The sequence below is a fragment of the Astyanax mexicanus genome, chromosome 2, assembly GCF_023375975.1.
Source record: "Astyanax mexicanus isolate ESR-SI-001 chromosome 2, AstMex3_surface, whole genome shotgun sequence".
Taxonomy (NCBI): Eukaryota; Metazoa; Chordata; class Actinopteri; order Characiformes; family Acestrorhamphidae; genus Astyanax; species Astyanax mexicanus.
In genome coordinates, this window is record NC_064409.1 from 25,225,611 (window position 1) to 25,249,862 (window position 24,252).

A 24,252-nucleotide genomic window follows, 5' to 3' on the forward strand; every position below is an offset into this window, starting at 1 on the left:
CTGAATTACTGAGTCACTCTACAAAAAATGCACTTTTTATTTGTATATTTGTTTAAGTTGTTTGTTTAAATATATCTTTGATGATTTATAAACAACTGTTTTATTAAACGACTATATCTGACTACTGATTGATAGTATAAACGATTGTTACTGAGGTTAATGCTAATGCTAACGTAGGAGTTTACCGCTGCTGTTCGCTACCATACCTAACATGATTATTATTACGGTTTCATATTAATTTTATTTAATATTATTTTAAGGGATCTTAAGGTTCTGCTTTCTAGGTTCTTCCCGACTGGGGGGTTTGTAAAATCATAACCATACACGTATGATATGACCGAAAAGGGCGAATCAATATTTATTGCGACATTGAAACGAAAGTGCCGACTATAACTTGGTCCCACGATTTAAAAAAAAGTTATCAACAAAAACACACACAGTCCATACTGTACATTCTGAGTTTCATCATATTAAATATAGAAATAAATGAAAATGAAGCTTCTCAATAGGGCACTAAAAGGAACAATAATGAGCAGAAAAAAAAGAACAAACAAAAAACGTCATCAACAACAAAAACTGTCAATCCGTCCATTTTTTTCTCAGTATATACTAGTATCCATGGTGATCTCCATAATGATGAACAATAGTAAATGAATGAAAGAATATTTGGAGAAATATAATAGTAATAATATAAAAATATATACAATTTTTTTGTTGATTTTCAGTTTTTTTTTTTTGTTTCAGAGGGGAGTGGGTGTACGAGTTAAACTCATATATCAAACCAATAAATACATACTGTGTTTATATATTAATATCGAATGGCTGGATCTGTGTGTGTAAGTTGGAGAAATAACAAAAAACAAAACGATTCAAAAATCGAAAAACAAAACAAACGGGAGGAAGCCTTTCATCTTTTATATTTTTAAGATTTATACAGACACTTTGTTTGTAGACGTATTTTTACACGTATGTTTACACGTATGTTGGTAGTACAGATGTGCTGTGTTCTAACCACAACATGGTAGTAGTAGTAGTAGTAGAGGTATACATTAACTAGTGGATAAGGATATAATGGATACAGTAAATCTGATGTTTTCTCTTGTTTTTTTTCCTCATTGTTATTATGATTATTATGACTGTTTTTATTCTTAATCTTTTCAGGGCAGATTCACGCACTTTAACACTATATGGGGATGAACATAGAATTATTGCACAGTGCTCAAAAAGAAACGCTGTGAGACCGAAATCTTCTCGCTATATTTACGACTTCATAACCGACGATGCTATACACTCACGCTCTCACCAACGTTCTCTCTCTCTCCACTCGATCAGTCTCGTTTTCTCGTATGTCGCTGAGGGGGGTGGGGTAAATGGCTGCACGACGATCACTACATAACAAACTGGTCGCTACCTACCGATAAAAACTCGAACTACGTTTCTAAGCACACACGGCAGTCACAGTGATACAATGAAGCAGTCCTCAGAGACGTCTATGGAATGACGAATAGCTTTTTAATGTCTTTTTTCCCTTAAATATAACAGTGCTATCACCTACACAAGAACATTGAAAAAACATTTAGAAACTCCTCCTGAAAGCTAATCTATAGCGCCTAGTACACAAGAGGTTCCTCCAATAGAAGAGTCATGGTTCTGATGGACTGAAACTTTCTGTCCTCTTGTCAGACCCGTACTAAAAGGACATTATGGATTATTAATATTATCACCTGTGCAGACCATTAACTTTTACGGTTGCTGTTCGAGATGCTAAAACGCGCCCCCCCCCCGCGTTCGCTAATCATAGCGCTAATAAAAGTTCCTTCCTCTAACTCGGCGTTCTGGAGACGACGGATGGCTACGTTTACATTACAGTGGAACTATTATGACATTTATCCTGATATGATAATCTTTACTTAAAAATGAGCATGTTCTGTAAAAAGTGTAGAAATAGAAAGAAATATTTGTAATGCTAATTTGCACAACAGGGCTAATTTTACGTAGCTAGCTATAGCTTGTTTTGCCTCTAAAACACCTCAATTTAAATATTTCCTCTTGTTCACCTTTTAACTCCTGAGCTTGTTATCTGAGTCACACTGATTAAAATAGAACCCCTTGAAAATGCTTGAAAACATAGCATTACCATTAGCTAGCTAACTAGTCGAATACTCTGCTGTAATTGTAAAGAAATCTAGCATTAGAGATTAAATCATCCAGTTAAAAATCATCTACAAGCAGCGTAAACACACACAACGGCAATATACTGACCACATGTAGCTAGCTCTACACTTCAACAGCTCTGTTATAAATAAACAGTCAGCTAAGCTAACTTTGCTTAAAGTGAACTAGAGCCTATGTTAGCTAGTTAAAAGAAACCGTGAAAAAAATGTATAGAGAAAGCTAACATGGTCACATTTGGTTTGCTAATGCTGGCTATAATAAACCGATACAATTATCTAGCAGGCTACTTTTAAAGCTATAGTTAGTTAGCTAGTTAGACTGTGCTAGTTTATCTGAATAATTACAGGTTTACTGGGTGTTTTTTTTGTGCACAAAGAACACTACAATCACCTCATATGGCTTTGCTAATGCTAGCTCTGTTAGATTACATTTAGCTACTGTAAGAAAATTAGCTACAGCTGCTAGTTGGAGAGTTTTTAGCACTGACAAAAAAAAAAAAACATCTGATAGCTCGCATATACCAACCTAGCAAACTACTATTCATCTAGCAGGGTTGAAATATGAGAATTGGCATATTTTGTGTAGGTATTAGCAAGCCAATTGCTAATGCTAGCTCTATTAGATACAAACACCTAGATAATGCTAACCAATTAGCCTGTGCTTGAGCAAACTTTAGTTAGCTAGCTAGCACCTCAAGGATTGTATGAATGGGTATTTTTATATTTCATAAAGTAATGTAAGATACTAATTTACACCTTTTTAAAATAAATTCTTTAATTTAATTTAATTTTCTTCTTTCTTCAATTCTTCAGTTAGGAAAATGTTTTAGGTCACATTCTTTAAATGTTATGTATCAATTGTATCAGTTCCTTGGATTTTTTGTTCGGGGAACGTTTGTATGGTTACAATTGGTCTAATTTTTAAACACTGTTTGTAAAAACATTATACTAATGATGAAAACATTTCCAGAACATTAAAATGTTATTTCTGTAACGTTACATGCTAACCCACAACAGTGAATCGCTCCGGTAAATCTGATTATATCTGTGACTATAGAACAATGTATCTCTTGTAATGTGAACGTAGCCAAAGTCGTAATCCAGAAAGGATGTTTTTTTTTTTTACAGATAGCCATTGTTGTTTTCTGAAAGTACAGTGCAAAACAGTAGCCACAGCAGAAAAAAGACTGGCAGTAGAAGCATGGCTAACACTATTGTCACTGCAATAGGGGTGTCACGATCTCGATATTTTATCGAAATCGAATCGAAATGAGGTCACGATCTCGAGTATCGAAGTCAAAAAGAGGATCGACGATCCCTCCCGCGCGCGCTACGCAAATAGCGCAGCGCGCTACGCAAATGGCGCGGCACCAACACAGCGCATCCTATTCATTTAAATAGAGAGCCGCTGCATGAGCGCAGTCGGCGGGAGTGTGATCACTGTTTTTATCTGTCCAACGGGGGAGGGGGGGGGGAAGGGAGGGGGGGAGGGGGGGGCGGGGGTTGGGCGCGCAGGTTTTGTATCTGTATCTAACGGAGGGGTGGGTGCGCGCAGGTGAGAGCGTGTGAACTCGCTGAAATGCGTGTGTCAGTGTGACTTGAGAACACTGACTAGATCACAGTGAGGTGGATTAAAAATCTTAAACTTATAATTGACTACACCTGTTGCTTTCCATTGAATTAAAAAAACATCTTTCTCTCAGATAAAGTAAACACAAGCGTGTTTCTGACTAAAATAAAAGCTTTTCAGGAGAGATATAAGTTATGTGTAAATATTTATAAGACAATACCTGACAAAATCTGTTTTAATGACGTTAATAAACATCACTTATCTAACCAGCCTGTACTGATTTCTGCCCCCCAAATAATGCTTTCAATAACCTCTAATAGCCTTTAATAGTCTTCAGTAGCCTTTAAAAGACTTACCTGGCGGCCGTGGTGTGTCCACTAAACTCCATAGTTATAAACATCCTGAGGTTAGCAGCGCGCTAACTGACCTGTTTATAATGTAATCCGAGCAGTGACTCCGTGTCGGCTGTTCTAACCTACTGCTGTTAGCTGCTTGGGCTGAAAGATGAACTGTAGTGAGCTGTATTATCCGGTTAGTGGGGTTAAAACCTTTATTTGTTTACAGAAACAGTAAAAACTGACTGGCTGAGCTCTGTAGCCCGTGGCTGGGCTGTACTGAAGTAGTGACTGAGTGAAGAGAGCGGGGTGCTGCTGCTGCTAGTGGTTGGATGAAGAACTGCAGCTTCATGTAATGAGCAGTTTCACCAGCCATCCACACACAGCTCTGATAAACTGCTTGTTTTAATAGTGCACACTGTTGCTACCAAAAAAAGTCACTAGATGGCATTACCATATATATCTTAATAAATAATAATAATAATAATAATAATAATATTTATAATATTTATAATAATAATAATAATAATAAATATATTATTTAAATTTTATGAGGCATAAAATAATAACAAGAAAAAAAAACAAGAAAATCGAGAATCGAATCGAATCGTGACCCTCAAATCGAAAATGAAATCGAATCGAGGATTTAGAGAATCGTGACACCCCTACACTGCAAGAAGGCAACAGAAAGCAAAGACTGCTATTTTAGGGCACCATCGTGGCCTAAGGACATTTGAGTTCTGGATGAACCAAAGCTACAGCCACTGTCTAAGTGAAGTGTGCATGAGGAGAGTATAGTTATACATTTCTTTACCTCCCTGAAATAAATGGCAGTGTTTAAAAGCTTGTCCCTCCTCCTTCAGGTGCAGCATCACATACTGACCCGCCTGGCTCATCAATAAACCAGCATTAAAGTTATACTGTAACCGCGCACGATCGCATAACTTCTGATTTATTTATTTTCTTATTTTTCCCGTTCAGACTTGAAGGCAAAGGGGGTTTTCTGAAACGGACTCAGCGCCCCCTAGTGTGAGTAAAATCCCCCAACACCCAAAGCCTTTAGCAAAGGTTATTTAAAAAACCATGCAGTTACCAAAAATACTCCGATACTGACTTAATAATATAATCTAAGAAACATAAAACAATAGACTGGTCTTAAAGCTAAAGTCGCTTCGGATTTGGAATTAAATACGTCCAACTACAAGGCTGTGGAACGAAAGCAGTCAGCAAAAGGTCAAGCTGTTACTCAAGCTTTAGGATACAATGGCTACAGCTTGTCTCCTTTATACGCAATCAGGTTCCAGAGGGGCTATAATGTCACATTCACACTGACAGGAGACAGAGCGGCAATCGTCGAATTGTTTTCTATTGGAATATGCAATTTGTGGTCAAGATTAAGTTTATACATAATTTGTAGCCACGACATAGCGACAAGTGATGTGGGGACAAAACGGCAGTCGACCAGTCATTTCCTATGGGAGTCTGCGATTTGTAGCCGCAATTTAGCAACATGCTGACAGATCAAAAATCTAATTAGTTTAGTGTATCAGCCAGCATGCTAACCAGACATGCTGATACACACTCCCGGTGACAACGCAAGTGGCCTGGACAGCACCCGTAAAAAGACAAAATTGTCACCTGTCAGTGTGAACACAGGGTAATAGATCGAAGTTCAAAAGTCGGTTCAAAAATAACAATCAAATCAAATATTTAAGAAAGGATTAAAGAGAAGGGAAAACAAAGGCCAGTTGGCTAAGGGCTAACAAACGGCGAGAGGGTCCGCCGGGGTCAGAAGAGCAGAAAAAAAAGAAAGGCTGATTGGTTTGCATCAAGTAAAAACTCCTCTGAATGTCGTGGTCCAAGCATAGGTCCGCAACTCCACAAATTAGTACAAAAAGTCTTTAAGAAATCATGTGCTTGTATAATTTCCAGCTGCATATTTATCCCATGGAACCATAGCAGTTAATGGCCTCTGTAAGCCCACACCAAAATCAAATGTATTAAAAATATGTTGCTATATATTTACTCTAATATTAGTGTAGAATTGCACAATATAGCGTATTATTACTTTTTAAACTAAAGAATTTTGAACACATTTATGTTGCAACACGATAACTGCAGTATTTCCACACAATGTAACTTATATTGTGGAATATATGAACATATAGTGAAATATACAGTAATAATTCAGTACATGTTACAGTTCACCACATATGGTGAATACATACAATAAACTGCAATACATGGCAAGACAAAATATATTGCATCATATACTAAGTATATGTAGAATATGCACAATACACTACATGTTGCAATATATTTTTTTATTTATTTAGTTTATTCTTTGGATCCTACAAATTATAATGCAATAAATAAATATTTATAGATATATGCATATACATAGCAACATATTCCAAGACATTTCATTTTTGTATGAGATTTCTTTGTGTTCCTTTTTTCAACATTTATTTTTCTATTTTTTATCTATTTAATTTTTATTCAAGTAAACATGAAGCCTAAAATTGTCCTTTGAAATGTGAGTACCCCTCAACATCTCGCATCTTGCAGGTTGGAATTCTTTATATATTTATGCACACACGCACACACACACAAGTATATGTGTCTGTGTGCGTGTGTGTGTGTGTGAATGTGTGTATATATATTTATAGTCATATATATATATATATATATATTTCACTGGAATGCAATAGGTAGAATTCTTAAATCCTGTTTTTATATATATATATTTATATATATATTATTGGCTCTCCTATATCTGCATTTTTACATAATTTAAAATAGAACATCTTATTAAAAACATCAACATATACACAGATTAGGAAACGGGTAACAACATACAAACACAAAAACTAGAAATCATTTTGTCTGCATACTGATATATACACCTTGTGGTACACGTTTTCCATTCATGCGCTATCTACACAAGATCATATTGCTTAAAAGAAGGGGGCGTTTTGGTCAGGGGTTAAAGGTCGCGTGTAGATGATGGTCAGAATGAACGGAGGCGGGGTCGAGGGACATATAGAAACGCACATAGAAACACAACTCGTATAGGTGTGTGTGTGTAAGTGTGTATATGTATGTATACATGTGTGTGTGTATATTGAAGGGGGTGGGGGGTGGGCAATCAAAATACCAATAACTATCATATATAAAAGAAGGCGTTTTTGCGGGGGAGGAGCTTCCGGATCATCACTGAGGTATGTACACACTGGGTTAGGAGCACTATGTGGGCGGGGATTCGGGCCAGGAATTCTCTATTTCTTAGCGGCCAATTGGGCGTCCACTTCCTCCTCCGGCTTCAGGACGTGCCACTGGGCGATGGGTCTCCGCGGGTTGGCCAGCATATCTGACCAATGGCGGAGCTCCGTTCCCGAGCTGTTCAGACCCACGAACACTTTCCCGATGGCATCGTTCTTGCCGATCTTGTCATAGTCCAGAACAGTTATAACAATTTGAACTTTCTGTAAAGGGAAAAAAAAAAACAGAGACAGGTGATTAGATACAATTCTTAATTATATATCAGCTATAATCATTTACAATAATGCTAATAATACGTAGTAATGTAATAATAAAATAATAATAATAAAATAATAACAGTAATAATTTCACTTTCCTTTCTGACAAAAATATATTGCAACGTTTTGAATGTGGAAATAATCAGCTATAATCAATTACAACAATACTAATAATAGGTATTATTGTTTTTGCTTAATACATTACTTACTAAATAATGTAATTATTGCATAATAATACTGTACTGCACAGTACTTGCAATAATAAGAGAACATTCATTAAAACTCTACAAAACTTAGTATTAGTTAGTAGTAAGTTAAGCACCTGCTCCATGCTATTCATTGTTTCTACTTAAATAAAGGATGTTAAATATTGCACTATAAAAAGGTTTCTCTGATAAATCATATTAAAATACAACTTTAACAAAAATAGCAATTTTAACAAAAATAACTGTGAAACAAATATTTATAATAAACAATTAGCAATATTATTGTATTTTACACACAATTGCTGTTGTTTTGCAACTATCAGAACAATGTATGTTTTACCAAAGTCAAATGATGAGTTTCTTCTGAAAGTAGAAAATCTGTGTATTGATTTTGGAATATCAGAATCAATTATAATCAGTTGTTTTAATGTTTTATTTAATATTTAAAGTTAGCATCTGCTAGTTTTGTATGAAATATGTTTTGTACACAATAAATAATTAAGTAAACTGTTTAATATTAATATTAATATCTAAAGTGCAGTTTCTTGTGTTCACAGTAAAGCTTGCTCTACCATTTAGATCAGATTTATGCTGAGATGCTTTGTCCAGAAGAAATATGAATGTAATTTAATGTACTGTTTTTCAGAATTGAGTGTAATTAAATAAAGCCTGCAACCAGAATAAATAGTCTGTTAATGCCACATGTGACTAAGTTTGTCACAGTTTCTCAGTAGTACCTAAGAGTTACAGTATAGTGATAGGGAGAGAGTGTTTAGAGTAAAGCTTGCTCTACATTTAGGTTGGCTTTGTGCTGAGATGGTTTTCACTGAATATTTTTCAATGTATACATCCTCCAAAATGTGCAAAATTAAAACAAATGTGCATACATTTTTTATAATCAGTTGATATAATAATAATTAAAACACTCATAATTGTGACCAGAAAAAAATCAAACAAAGAATAATAACATACACTGTTTAAATTCTCTTCTTTTAATACTACTATTTTCTATTTAGCACCTCAGTGTTAAATTACTGGTATAGAAGGAGTGTTGGGGTCGGTTTTTTTATGCTTTGAGATGCTTTCAGGAAATTTAGTTTTTATTACATCACAGTACTTTGAACTGCTAGAACAGAATTCTGGCCAAAAAAAATGATAAAATACCCAAAAAACCTAAAAGGAGAAGTTGAGCAGGGCAGACGTTTATCTGGGCTTCTTAAAGCGGCTCTGCTCGGTTTAATGAGCTGCGGCTGGAGATTCTGATTAGCGGTGGAGCGGCGGAACCCGCAGAGAGAACCTCCTGAACCGTTAAACCCGGAATAAATCTGCAGCTATTTACTCTTTTACAGCACATCCACTCTCTCTAAAATTACCCCCTCTGCCACATTTTTAAGGAGGCCTCCTGCAGGCCGAGATCAGGTTTAGCGAGTTCGGGGATTAGTTTAAGCGAGCAGCTGGAAGTAAACAGGTGCTGGAGTGCTAAGTTTACCTGGATTTGTTCAAATGGAACTTCAAAGCTGAAGGACTCATTGTAGTACGGGTTGAGGGTGTTCTTTTTGATTGTCGTCTTTTTCTTCTTCAGGCGCTTTCCGTTCTGCATCAGGTGAATCTTCGCATACGGATCTACGGACAGAAACAAAGAACGTTAGAGCAGAAGATACCAAACATTCGCTATGTTCACTGCTAACCACAACAGCATAGCACACAAGAGCTAAGAACAAGGATGAGTTTAAGAACAACTTTGTATTTCTGGAGTCAGGTCTGAAGTCTTAAACTCAGGTCCTCCAAGATCCAAGTCTTAAACTTAAATTAAAAGTCCCTAGTCAAGTACCAAAGCACCAAATGTAACATTATTTCAATATTTAACACTAATTACGTAGCTGAATAGTAATATATTCAACTCACATTAACCATAAATATTTGTAGTTTGTATTTAATAGCAAATATGAAAAATAGCTTTATGTGAAATTATACAGTGTTTTCCTGTGTACAAAACCAGGCAAACAGCTTATAAGTTAAATGTGTACTTGATTCAGATACAGCTCTTTAGGAGCATTGGGAACTTGTTTCTGTAAAATGCCTTCTGCTGCTACAATTTAATATACAGCAGTTTAGTGACCTTTTCTATGGTTCTACATAGAAACTGTTACAATGTTGTCTGAGACCCGCATCAAAAATAGATACAAAGCACCAGTGGGTGTAAGCATAAGGTAGAGTAGGTGTTTCTAATAAAGTGGCCAGTGAGTAGGAGTATAGGGTAAAGGAAGTGTGTTTATGGGTGAGGGCAGGGTAGAGCAGGGTAGCTGTTATATGATAAATAAAAACAAAAACATTTGAACTGTGTTTATATATGTATATATAGACATAAATTTACATATATAATTAATGTGTAAATAGTGCACACAGTGCAGTTTGGAGTCTAACCTCATTACCAGCACAAATGAAAAACAACCAATCCAATCAGAGGATCAATCTGTACATGTTGTGCTGCAGCAGCTGGAGAATGCCAGCATGTACAGATGTGCACAGATGTGAACATTACGCGAATCTGCATTTCCTGCAAAAACACATTTGCAGACGAAACGAAGACAAAACGCTTCATATGAGCAGAAAGAGCTGAGGGGCAAAAAAAGCCCATTAACTCCAGGACTTGCCGGGTTATAGAGCACAACTCTAAACATCAGCCCGGAAAATAAATGGGAGGAGTCTGATACTGACCTAAATGGGATACTAAATGGGAGGCTGATACTGACCAGCCTCCGGCACAGCACAGCCTAATACAGCAGCATCCCATAATAACATACCCATCCCATCATAACACACTGACCTACAGTGACCTTCCATTTAGTACAGACACCATTAATCCCACCCATTCCACCTACAGAATTCAGTTTAGCTCCACCCATCCAGCCTACAGCATTCAGTCTGACTCCACCCATCCATCCTACAGCAGGTAGTTTAGCCCCACCCATTTAGCCTACAGCATTCAGTTTATCTCCATCCATCCAGCTTACAGCAATCAGTTTAGCGCCACCCATTCAGCCTACAGCAGGTAGTTTAGACCCACCCATTCTGCCTACATCAGTCAGTTTAACCCCACCCGTTCAGCCTACAGCAGTCAGTATAACCCCACCCATCCAGCCTACAGCAGTCAGTTTATCTCCACCCATTCAGCCTACAGCAGTCAGTTTAGCCCCACCCATCCAGCCTACAGCAGTCAGTTTAGCCCCACCCATCCAGCCTACAGCAGGTATTTTATCCCCACCCATCCAGCCTACAGCAGGTATTTTATCCCCACCCATCCAGCCTACAGCAGGTATTTTATCCCCACCCATCCAGCCTACAGCAGGTAGTTTAGCCCCACCCATCCAGCCTACAGCAGGTATTTTATCCCCACCCATTCAGTCTACAGAAGGTAGTTTAGCCCCACCCACTCAGTCTACAGCAATTCATTTAGCTCCACCCATTCAGCCTACAGCAGCTAGTTTAGCCCCACCCATGCAGCCTACAGCAGGTAGTTTAGCTCCACCTATCCAGCCTACAGCAGGTAGTTTAGCCCCACCCATTCAGCCCACAGCAGTCAGTTTAACCCCATCCATCCAGCCTACAGCAGGTAGTTTAGCCCCACCCATTCAGCCTACAGCAGGTAGTTTAGCTCCACCTATCCAGCCTACAGCAGGTAGTTTAGCCCCACCCATTCAGCCTACAGCAGTCAGTTTAACCCCATCCATCCAGCCTACAGCAGGTAGTTTAGCCCCACCCATTCAGCCTACAGCAGGTTGTTTAGCCCCACCCATTCAGCCCACAGCAGGTAGTTTAGCCCCACCCATTTAGCCTACAGCATTCAGTTTATCTCCATCCATCCAGCTTACAGCAATCAGTTTAGCGCCACCCATTCTGCCTACATCAGTCAGTTTAACCCCACCCGTTCAGCCTACAGCAGTCAGTATAACCCCACCCATCCAGCCTACAGCAGTCAGTTTATCTCCACCCATTCAGCCTACAGCAGTCAGTTTAGCCCCACCCATCCAGCCTACAGCAGGTATTTTATCCCCACCCATCCAGCCTACAGCAGGTATTTTATCCCCACCCATCCAGCCTACAGCAGGTATTTTATCCCCACCCATCCAGCCTACAGCAGGTATTTTATCCCCACCCATCCAGCCTACAGCAGGTAGTTTAGCCCCACCCATCCAGCCTACAGCAGGTATTTTATCCCCACCCATCCAGCCTACAGCAGGTAGTTTAGCCCCACCCATCCAGCCTACAGCAGGTATTTTATCCCCACCCATTCAGTCTACAGAAGGTAGTTTAGCCCCACCCACTCAGTCTACAGCAATTCATTTAGCCCCACCCATGCAGCCTACAGCAGGTAGTTTAGCTCCACCTATCCAGCCTACAGCAGGTAGTTTAGCCCCACCCATTCAGCCTACAGCAGTCAGTTTAACCCCATCCATCCAGCCTACAGCAGGTAGTTTAGCCCCACCCATTCAGCCTACAGCAGGTTGTTTAGCCCCACCCATTCAGCCCACAGCAGGTAGTTTAGCCCCACCTATCCACTCTACAGCAGGTAGTTTAGCCCCACCCATTCAGCCTACAGCAGGTAGTTTATCCCCACCCATCCAGCCTACCAAATAAAATCCCACCTATTCAGCCTACATCAGTTTGCCATCTTTAATCCTAGTGCAATAAATCTCTACCTATTCAGCCTACATCAGAATTAGAACAACTCAGCACTGGATAATAAATTTAGCACTGTGACTATTAGCTCCACCTGTTCAGCCTACAGCAGAAATGTCTTAGTTGTGTCAAAATTGGAGAATTTCCATCACACACTCTCAGCTCTGGCGTCCCACAGCTGCATTAACACACTCCTGATTCCCATCTCTCCATATTATCACTTCATCTCTCCATCACTCCCCTCAGAGTGCTCTCTCCACTGTAGGGTTCTCTCTGGCAAACAGTTCTCTCTAAAACCTCCTTAAATAAAATTGTTACACAATAAGGTTTTAAATACACTGCCTCATGCCTGAAACACTCATGCCAGAGTTCTGAGAAGGTTCTGGCTACAAAACCTGTTTTTAAAAATTGCATATCTTTAAATTGATGAAGGCGTAAGTGAGACCAGCGTTCTCACCAATCAATCTCACAAGATAACACCTCACAACAAGCCGTTTTCTGAGGTACCACTTCATCTTACATACTGCTGTACCGTGACTTCTAGCATGGATGTATTTATACTCACCCTGACGTTATGAAGAAGTGTTTTAGCATGGACTGCTTCCTTTTTTAAGCACGATACAGTGCAGCCAATCAGTACAGAGGTAATTTACATATGTCAGGTTTAAATGTAACAATGTGTGTAATTGTGAGGGATGAAGAGAGGTTTGTAATATTATTCTGATCATATTGGGAGGAAAATAATAAAAAAAAAATCATGGGTTATTAAAGAATGTTGGAAATGTTGTTAGTGTGCTGAATATTTTATACATGTCTTCTTATTTACTCTTTCTCTGTCTCTCTCACTCTCTCTCTCTCTCTCTCTCTCTCTCTCTCTCTCTCCAGTCTGTCAATCAGGTTGCTCTGTATTGTGCGGTTAAGCTGATAAAAATAATATAAAATGTAATAAAATATATCTCTGATATTTACAGCCTTCACCTCACACTGATCTACTTATACACACACAGAGACTGGCTGTCTGTGTGTGTTTATTTATACACACACATGCTGTTCCAGAAACATAACATAACATAACAAAACATAACATAACAAAACATAACATAAGATGAACTATGTGGATAAAAGACATGGGATGTCTAAATATTCATGGTTTCTTCTAAAATTAAGGGTAACTGTCTCTTTTGTTTAGAGAAGACCTCCTTTATGTATTTTCATAAATAAAAATATATATCATAGTAAGTGCAAGAAAATTTATAAGCAGCTAAAAATATATAATTCAGTCAAGATATATATATAATTCAGTTGCAGGACACCTATTATATTTCATTCTCTTAACCCATTACTTTTTTGGGGTATTCAGATATATGTATATCTTTTGTTCACCAAAATACATAGTCATAAAATTAAACTTTAATTTAGTTTGAGTTTTTACAGTATATTAGTCATTCTGCATTATATGATAATATAATGGAAAATAGAATAAGAAGATGAACTGCTCATAAATATGGATTTGGTTTATTTAGGCTCTGAAAGTTTAGATAAAAGACAGCACTAAAGAAAGTATTCCGAAGTAAATTTTTTAGGAATTTTGAAAGCGGTTGCCTGGCAACAGGCAGACTGATATTTGGGTTGTTTATGAAATCTCTGACAGTCTACCCTCGTCGTAAACATGCCGCTTCAAAAGTCTGCTGGCGACGGTTCAGACGCTCATTTTTAGGTCAGACCCTCAGTGGAACACGCCTACAAGAAACATCCAGAACCCACACTGATCCCGTTCCTCTTTTAATAACACAGTAAATAAACTCAGCACTGCTTTAGCTTTAGCACTGCAGCTTCATTAAATGTACAAAAAAACTTTTATGGACACCACTTCAAATAAAAGCTACAATCAGATACTTTTTTAAGTTGCACCCATTGCTCCTGACACAGATGTGCAAATGCACACACAGCTTGTCTAGTCCCTGTAGTAGAGAAGTACTGCCAATGGAATAGGACTCTCTGGAGCAGTTAAATACACATGCAGCTATTGGCTGTGCCAGGTGTGGGCTGGGATTGAGCAGTGGAACAGTGGAACTGTGTTCTCTGGAATGATGGAGCTCCATCATAATTTTTTGAATAGGATGAGTTTGGGAAGCGTACTGCATGTTGTAGAAATACCTCTCTTGACAGTAGAGACAAGTACTCCAACAAAAGCAGGAAAAACTTTTTTAACACCTGTGATTTAAGAAGAAGTAATGAATAAGCAGCTATCCCAACACTTTTGTCCATATTTTATACAAGGCAATAAACAAAGGTTCGGTCATATAGGTTATTATGGCTGTTTATTAATGGTGGTTAATGGGTAAATACTTATGTAGTGTTGTTTACTAATATATTCTACCACATAGCCAATGTATTGTTATAATTCATATAATTATTTTATAATTGTTTCTTCTGAAATAAAGGGTATTTAAAAGAGTTGCTTTTGCTGCTTTTGTTGGAGTAACTGTTTTACTGCACAAAGACAACTATATTTTGGAGCATTGCTGTGAGGAAATTACATTGCATTTAACAGATACCAAAAGTATTAAATGGAGCGCCACTATTCCAGAGAACACAGTTCCACAGCTCAATACTTTATATCAATCTCCTTCTACCTGTGTTAGGAATGAATACACCTCAAAAGAAGGGGAGCTCACAAATATTTGGACATGTATTGTTTATAATTATCTTAGAGTTTAAGCTTCCATTACGTGTTAGGAACTGTACTTTAGCCTCCTATTTCCAGTTTTAAAATTAAAATGGCCTATTTTAGACACTTGTCTGATTGGCAGTGTTTGCAGAAATTGGCTAAATTAGGTTTTCTGAAGCTGAGAGAAAGTGAAAACAGCAGATTGTGTTTGAAAGTGACCTGGCGGCTAAAGCAGGGTGTCAGAAACAGGTTCTCTGCTGACTCCCCGCAGAACAGCGTTCTCAAGACTGAATCCTAATTGCATGTATTGTAATTGAAAGAGCCCGCGTCTTTTCTCTGAGTTGAGGCGGCGAGCGATTAGTCAGGGTAAACAGGGTTTGAGTGAAGAAAGGAATAAATTACAGGCTGCCAACGAGTTATTCTCATTCGCTTCTGACTCATGATGAAGATAGTCACTAATTATTGGCATGATATATGCAGGCCTATTGTTCAAGCCGTGTGACAGCTCTTCGGGCACGCTTTGAAGCCTGCCTCTCCCTTTGGGACAATAACACACCCACAACCACAATTACACGTCGCGCCATTAGCAAGGCCATTTTCATGAAGGCTTTTAAAAATGCACACAAAATGGAGAAAAAGAGAAGAGCAGCCAGAACCAGCTTTGAAAATGACTTTTTGAATTATGGGTTCATCCATCCATATTGAACAATTCCCCTGGAATATATTCCCTAAAGTACCTAAACCCATCTATATTCATCCATACTCAAACCCAACAATACCCATCTACATCCACACACATCCATTTATCCATCCATATTCATTTATCCATACCCATCTCTACTCACATCCAACAATAAAATTAACACTCCAACCCAACAATACCCATCCTTCCTTAAAACAAGCAATGTCCATCTATACCCATGCCCACTAATTCTTAAACCCAACAATATCCATTTATACTCACATCCAAAAATACCTATCCATACGCAAACCCAAATTTAGCCACCCATACACAACTCATCCATTCCCATCCATACTTAAACCAACAATACCCATCTACACCATACCCATCCTTCCTTAAACCCAACAGAGGCTATCTATACCATACCATCAATGCTCAAACCCGAAAATACCCATCCATATTCAAACCCAAATTTACCCATACATACTCAAACCCTTCCACATCCATCAATATCTACACCCATCCATACTCAAACCCATCCACACCCATCCATACTCAAACCCATCCACACCCATCCATACTCAAACCCATCCACATCATTCATACTCAAACCCATCCACATCCATCTATATCCACACCCATCCTATCATCCATACTCAAACCCATCCACATCCATCTATATCCACACAGGTTATTTTAATAAATGCAATTGTGTCAGGGTTGTGGCATTTTTCTTATATATTTAATAATATATTTTTATGGAGGCTTTAAAACATGCACACACATGGGGAAAAAAGTACTTTGAAAAAATGACTTTTTGTATAAAGGGCTCATCCATCCGGATTGAGCGATTCCCTGGCATGGCTAGCCTGAGAATATTTCCTCTCCAGACGCGTGATGTGTTCACTTCAGATGGATTTAAATTGCAGTGAATGGTCGACTGGAACCACTTTAGCCGGCTCTCTGATAGCACATGCTAGCAGCGGACCAGAGCTAGCTTTAGCGAGACGTCAAAGCATGGCTCAGACAGCTTTTAGAGATATGTCCAAATCTGAACCTGCTTCACTAATGCCTCACCCACCCGCCTATCTATCCCTCTACAACTCCATCACAAAGGCTTATCAGACATGGCCGATAGCGTATGACCAGCTTAGCCTAGCGATGCTAATGGATTCCAGTGGGAGTGTTAGCTGGGTTGAATTGGACCCATAGATCTTCAGCTTGTTACATGGCAGGTCTTTCACTATCCTGCTATTTCACACATGTACTGTCAGTATGAATTTACTGTCCTACCAATTCTCCAGCAAGAAAATACGTCTGATCACAGATCTACTGACTCACTGACCCGAATCACAATCAGCAGAATATAACACATAATACAGCCTTAATTCAGACTGCTTTGTGATTATTTGTTGGTTCTATTCTATAGACGTTTATAACCCACCTATACCCATACCAATAATAACACACTCTTCCATACCCTTCCAAACCCATACCCATCCACACCAATACCATACATTTACTAATACCCATCTATACACACCTATTCATACCCACCTGTATATATATACCCACCTATATATATATACCTGTCCTATAGTCTTACCCATCATTGCCCATACCATATATACCCCTGCATACCCATATATACTTATTCATATAATATATGTAAATGCTTTACCCTCTACATCTACACTTACCCATCCATACCACCTATACTCTTACCCAACCATACCAATCTATACTCTTACCCAACCCTACACACCTATACTCATACCCAACTTGTACCCACCTATACCCTTACCCAAACCTACACACCTATACTCATACCCAACTTGTACCCACCTATACCCTTACCTAACCATGCACACCTATACTTATACCCAACTGTACACAGCTATACTCTTACTCAACCATACCAATCCATACACTTACCCAACCTTACCCACCTATACACTTACCCAACCATACACATCTATACTCCTACCCAACCATACACATCTATACTCTTACCCAACCACACCAAACCATACTCTTACCCAACTGTACACGTCTATACTCTTACCCAACCATACCCACCTATACCCTTACCCAACCCTACACACCTATACTCATACCCAACTGTACACAGCTATACTCTTACCCAACCATACCCACTTATACCCTTACCCAACCCTACACACCTATACTCATACCCAACTGTACACAGCTATACTCTTACCCAACCATACCAACTATACACTTACCCAACTTGTACCCACCTATACCCTTACCTAACCATGCACACCTATACTCATACCCAACTGTACACAGCTATAATCTTACCTAATCTGTACCCACCTATACTCTTACTCAACTGTACACAGCTATACTCTTACCCAACCATACCCACCTATACACTTACCCAACGACACCCATCTATACACTTAACCAACCATACCAATTTATTCCCTTACCCAACCACACCCACTTATACTCTCACTCAACCGTACCCATCTATATACTTACCCAACCATACCCACTTATACACTTACTCAACCATTCCATGTATACTCTTACCCAACCACACCCATCTATACACTTACCCAACCATACCAATTTATTCCCTTACCTAACCATACCCACCTAAACTCTTACCCAACCACACCCACTTATACTCTTACTCAACCATACCCATCTATACTCTTACCCAACCATACACATCTATACTCCTACCCAACCATACACATCTATACTCTTACCCAACCACACCCATCTATACACTTACCCAACCATACCAATGTATTCCCTTACCCAACCGTACCCACCTATACTCTTACCCAACCACACCCACTTATACTCTCACTCAACCGTACCCATCTATATACTTACCCAACCATACCCACTTATACTCCTACCCAATTATACCCACCTATACTCTTATCCAACCATACTCACATACACCCTTACCCAACCATACCAATTTATTCCCATACCCAACCGTAACCACCTATACTCTTACCCAATTATACCCAACTATGCTCTTACCCAACCATACTCATCTATACACTTATCCAACCGTACCCACTTATACTCCTACCCAATTATACCCACCTATACTCTTATCCAACCATACTCACATACACCCTTACCCAACCATACCAATTTATTCCCATACCCAACCGTAACCACCTATACTCTTACCCAATTATACCCACCTATACTCTTACCCAACCATACCAATTTATACCCTTACCCAACCATACCGATCTATAAACTTACTCAACCATACCAATCTATATCCTTACCCAACCATACCCATCTTTACTCCTACCCAAGTGTACCCACTTACACACTTTTCCCAGTCATACCAATCTATAATTTTACCCAACTATTTTTTCCTATCTATACTTTTACTTAATCATACCAACCATAAGTTACTAACTGTACTGTCTCCACTGCTCAAAAACAAATCCATGACAATACAGTGATTAAAGTAAGCACAGTGATAATAAACCCAGTATTATAGTGCTGTAAACTGTTCCCCAGTACCCTTAGAACAAACTGGAAGTGGCAGTAGCTAAAATAAATCACAGTGTCTCACTTGGACACAGCATTTGACCACACACAGCACACAACTCTTGTTTGGGGAAGATGAAAACATTTTTTCTTTTTAAACGTCAAGCCCCAAAGCTGTAGGCAGACTGCATTTCCTTTTACTGTCACATCACTGCAGTATGAATGTACTATTACCAATCATTCTCATACCAGTCCATATGCATAACAATTTATGATCATTCAAACTCCTTTATACACATATACTCATATCACATATCAATGCTCATCCCTACACATCTGCATATACCCATCTATACCTACACCAATCCATACACACATTTACTACATATGCAGAAATACTCATGTTTAGCAAATCTGCAAACTGACGTAAATCGAAACTGTCTTAAAGCACATATAACAGATTCTTCATAATATAGTAATAATGTGTCACAGTGGTGTATTTTTTCTATTATTGCTGTATAATTAAGTGTCAGTTTATAATAGTTCTGTTTTAGAATTGGACATAATAAAAACATGACGACTCATCAATTCCACCTTTAATATGCAGAACATCCTAATATATAAAAATAGGAGAAAAGATTCCGTAATGTGTTTTTTTTAAATATATTATCAGTGCAGCCCCAAGCCCCACACACTCCCCAGCTGGTGTCCCCCAAACCAATTTCCTTGCTGTTATCTGTGGGAGAGCGATGCGCCGCTGTGTGAGGAATTAATTATATTGTGAGTGAGTGCTCTGTGTGACAATCAGCTACACTCAGCACACGCCGCTGGTCAGTTTATTTCTATAATTCTGTTCTGATTTAACTCTGTGATTCTGATGGGAGCTGTGAGTCTAACTTGCCCTCACCTGACAGGCCTCCCACATCCATCTTCTTCAGGTTCTTGGCCTCCAGAATGACCACGGTCAGTTTGCCGGCGGTGGGGACGTAACGCAGCGAGAAGCAGATATCTCCCAGCTTCTCTTGCTATAAGAAACAAAGATTAAAATTCAGCATACAGGTTTTATAATAAACTGTCTAAACACTGACTGCATGTTAAAATTCTAGTGATGCCACAGTCATACGTCAGTGACTTTAATTGAGTTCTTGAATAGTTAGTATCTACTACAACACAGTAAAATCTCCATTCTATTCAACTTCTCATCAATTGCACAATTGGACAGTTTAGATTAAATTAAATTCAGGTGCTACGATAACTGAATTATCGGCAAAACAGGGTGATAACAAATAACAGATCTCTAGTTTGTACAAATGAAGATCATTAGGAATAAGTGTTTATATATAAATGAATGATTCAGACTAGGTCTGTCACAAGTATTACATTACTGATTACATCATATGGAAATACATTGAGATCTATGGTATATATTATTGTATAACATGTACATAGTCTCAAGTGTCATTTTGCTGACCTCATTGTTCTTTTAATTGCATGATTATGCTATAATGTTATCATTACATCAGATGCATAAAATGGTCCTAAAATGCTAATAATATGGTTTATCCTAATTTCTTTATGGGGTAACCATCCAATCGCATATATATTATTAAAATAGCAGTTAAATATGTTTACAAAATCTTATTAATGCAATGAAATCAACTCAAAACCTTTTACCTGCTAAACTGATGATGGATTAACGAGGAATAGCCCATGTAGCTTTTGAGAAAATATGTCCTGAAATAAGGAAGGCTTTTTAGAAAAGTGGTTGCAGTTCCTAAAAGCTTAAAAGGATATTTTTGTTTTACCCCCTTGAATAAAACCTGAAAGTCTACACTTCAATAGCATCTCATTTGTTTCATTTCAAATCCAGTGTGGTGGCATGTAGAGCCCAAATTCTGTCCAATATTAATGGACATAACTGTGTATAGCTGTTGAGCAAATGTATAGAGTCTAATATACACAGCATTTATAGAAAGAGTAAGTGATTTTATTTTACAGTGTAGACAGATTTCTATAATAAAAGTTAGAAATGATGGGCTGTCTCAGTTCCTCTGTAATATATGCGCTGTTATTAATGACTGGTTGTTCTGTGAGAGGCTGTAGATTGTAGAACATGTTCTGTGGAGAGCTGTGCTGCTGATATATGAGCGAGTGTGTGAGTGACACTGTGTAATTGCATTTCATACGTGAACACATGTATATGTCAGAGGCGAGGCAGCGGCAACACGTCTGTTAGTATGCAGGAAACACACATGCAGCGCTCGTAAACGAACAGAGCTAAAGGTTAAAGTTCCGGATCTACTTTCAGATGACTCATGTCATCTTCCAAACAATCAATCCTCTGCCCATTAAAAGGTCATCAGCGCATTAAAACAAAAACCTGCATTTTATGGCTCAATTAGCCGAATTATTGCGAGTAAATAAGCTGTGCTGGAACGCACAAACCTAACCGCAGCAGCACCAAATCATCCAATTATTCCCACATAATAATCTCATTTCAAAACACTTAATTAGTTTTGTGCAGAAAGCGAGTACACAGGAGTTCAGCCGTGCTCTGATTACTTTCCCACACTTTCATTCACTTTAACTGCCTTTTACCTGAATCTGACGCATGGTGTTTGTTTGGTGGGGAATGATGGTTGTTGGCGTGAATGATGGTGTTTGATGGCGAATGACGGTGTTAGTTTAGTGGAGAATGATGGTGTTTGAGGGGGAATGATGGTGTTTGATGTTAATTATGGTGTTTGTTTAGTGGAGAATGGTGGTGTTTGAAGAGAAATTTTGGTGTTTGATGGTTAAATATGGTGTTTGTTTAGTGAAGAATGATGGTTGTTTGCGTGAATAATGGTGTTTGATGGTTAATTATGGTGTTTGTTTAGTGGGAATGATGGTGTTTGATGGGGAATTATGGCATTTGATGGTTTGTTATGGTGTTTGTTTAGTGAAGAATGATGGGTGTTGGCGTGAATTATGTTGTTTAATGGTACATAATGGTGTTTGATGGAGAATTATGGTGTTTGGTGGAGAATGATAATTGTTGGTGAGAATTAAATGTATTTGTTCGAACATGACGGTGTTTAAAGGGAAATGATGGTGTTTAAGGTGAAAAGATGTGTTTTATAATGGGGAATTGTGTTTGGTGGAGAAAATGGTGTTTGTTGGAGAATGGTGGTATTGGTGGGGAACAATAGTGTTGGTGTTTGGTAGAAAATGGTTGTGTTGGATGGATAATGATGGTGTTTGGTGGAAAATGAAGGGATTAGTCAGAGAATGTAGTGGAGAATTGTGTTTGTTAGACAATGGTGGTGTTTAATGGGAAATGATGGTGTTTGATGGGGAATACTGGTTTGTGTTTGGTGAGAAACAGTGGTGTTTTCTGGAGAAGAGTGTTATTTGGTAGAGATCGATAAGGGGCAATGTGGATTAATTAGTTTTGTGCAGAAAGTGAGTGTGCAGTATGCAGGAGTTCAGTCGTGCTCTGATTACTTTTCAAAATGTTTTATTTCAGAATCAGCAGCAGCAGCAGCAGAATCCTCTCCACAGCACTGAGAATAACACCAGCAGCTCGTCAAACCGCTGAGACTCTGTGTGAACCTGTAGGTCTGAAGCTTGATTGACACTTGGAGGCGTGTTTGGGAACTAATGAAAGGAATTGAGCTTCTAAATAACAGATCTGTGGAATGTTCTGGGACTCCTGTGGGACTCTACAGCAGTGGAACTGACAGATGGGTGTTTTCTGAGTGTAACAAAAATACTCCAGCTTTCAGTTTTTCACTTATTGAAATGTTGAAAAATTCTTATATATTTTCAACATACATTACATTCACTGACAAGCCACATGTTTTGGCAAATAAAGTAGTTTTAGTGGAAAGTGATGGGGTGTGTGGTGGAGAATGATGGTGGAGAGGGATAGTGTTTCATGAAGAATGATGGTGTCTGGTGGAGAGTGATGGGGTGTATGGTGGAGCGTGATGGTGTTTCATAAAGAATGATGGTGTTTGGTGAAGAGTAATGGTGTTTCATGAAGAATGATGGTGTCTGGTGGAGAGTGATGGTGTTTTATGAAGAATTAGGGTGTTTGGTGGAGAGTAATGGTGTTTCATGAAGAATTATGGTGTCTGATGGAGAGTGATGGGGTGTATGGTGGAGCGTAATGGTGTTTCATAAAGAATTATGGTGTCTGGTGGAGAGTGATGGGGTGTATGGTGGAGCGTAATGGTGTTTCATAAAGAATTATGGTGTCTGGTGGAGAGTGATGGGGTGTATGGTGGAGCGTGATGGTGTTTTATGAAGAATTATGGCGTTTGGTGGAGAGTAATGGTGTTTCATAAAGAATGATGGTGTTTGGTGAAGAGTAATGGTGTTTCATGAAGAATGCTGGTGTCTGGTGAAGAGTGATGGTGTTTCATGAAGAATGATGGTGTCTGGTGAAGAGTGATGGTGTTTCATGAAGAATGATGGTGTCTGGTGGAGAGTGATGGTGTTTTATGAAGAATTATGGTGTTTGGTGGAGAGTGATGGTGTTTCATGAAGAATTATGGTGTTTGGTGGAGAGTAATGGTGTTTCATAAAGCATGATGGTGTTAGGTGGAAAGTGGTTGTGTGGCACAGAGAATTATGGTGTTTGGTGGAGAGTGATGGTGTTTCATGAAGAATGATTGTGTTTGGTGGAGAGTGAAGGTGTTTCATGAAGAATGATGGTGTCTGGTGGAGAGTGATGGTGTTTCCTGAAGAATGGTGATGTTTGGTGGAGAGTAATGGTGAACAGTGAAATTTATAAGAGAAAGATGGTGTTCTCCAGAGAATGCTGCTATTTGTTTGGTGTACAGTGCTGCATTTGTGGAGAATAAAAAGGTTTTGGTGGAGAATTTTTTTTTGTCTGGTGGTGAGAGATGAT

General features: G+C 38.6%; 2 protein-coding genes across 5 annotated transcripts in view; one reads left to right on the forward strand and one right to left on the reverse strand.

Moving 5' to 3' along the window:
* rps16 (ribosomal protein S16) overlaps positions 1-24,252 on the forward strand; it is a 1,145,183-nt gene that overhangs the window by 256,894 nt on the left and 864,037 nt on the right. The gene's annotated exons all lie outside the window — the stretch shown is intronic.
* The window catches only part of syt1a (synaptotagmin Ia), a 409,759-nt gene continuing 389,957 nt past the window's right edge, over positions 4,451-24,252 (reverse strand). For all 4 annotated transcript variants that reach the window (XM_022671494.2, XM_022671493.2, XM_049473918.1 and 1 more), the window contains 3 exons: positions 20,263-20,380; positions 9,314-9,447; positions 4,451-7,564 (listed from right to left, as the gene is read on the reverse strand). In XM_022671494.2, the coding sequence (XP_022527215.1) occupies positions 7,358-7,564; positions 9,314-9,447; positions 20,263-20,380 (459 nt within the window). In that variant the 3' untranslated portion in view covers positions 4,451-7,357. The remainder of the gene's footprint in view (positions 7,565-9,313; positions 9,448-20,262; positions 20,381-24,252) is intronic.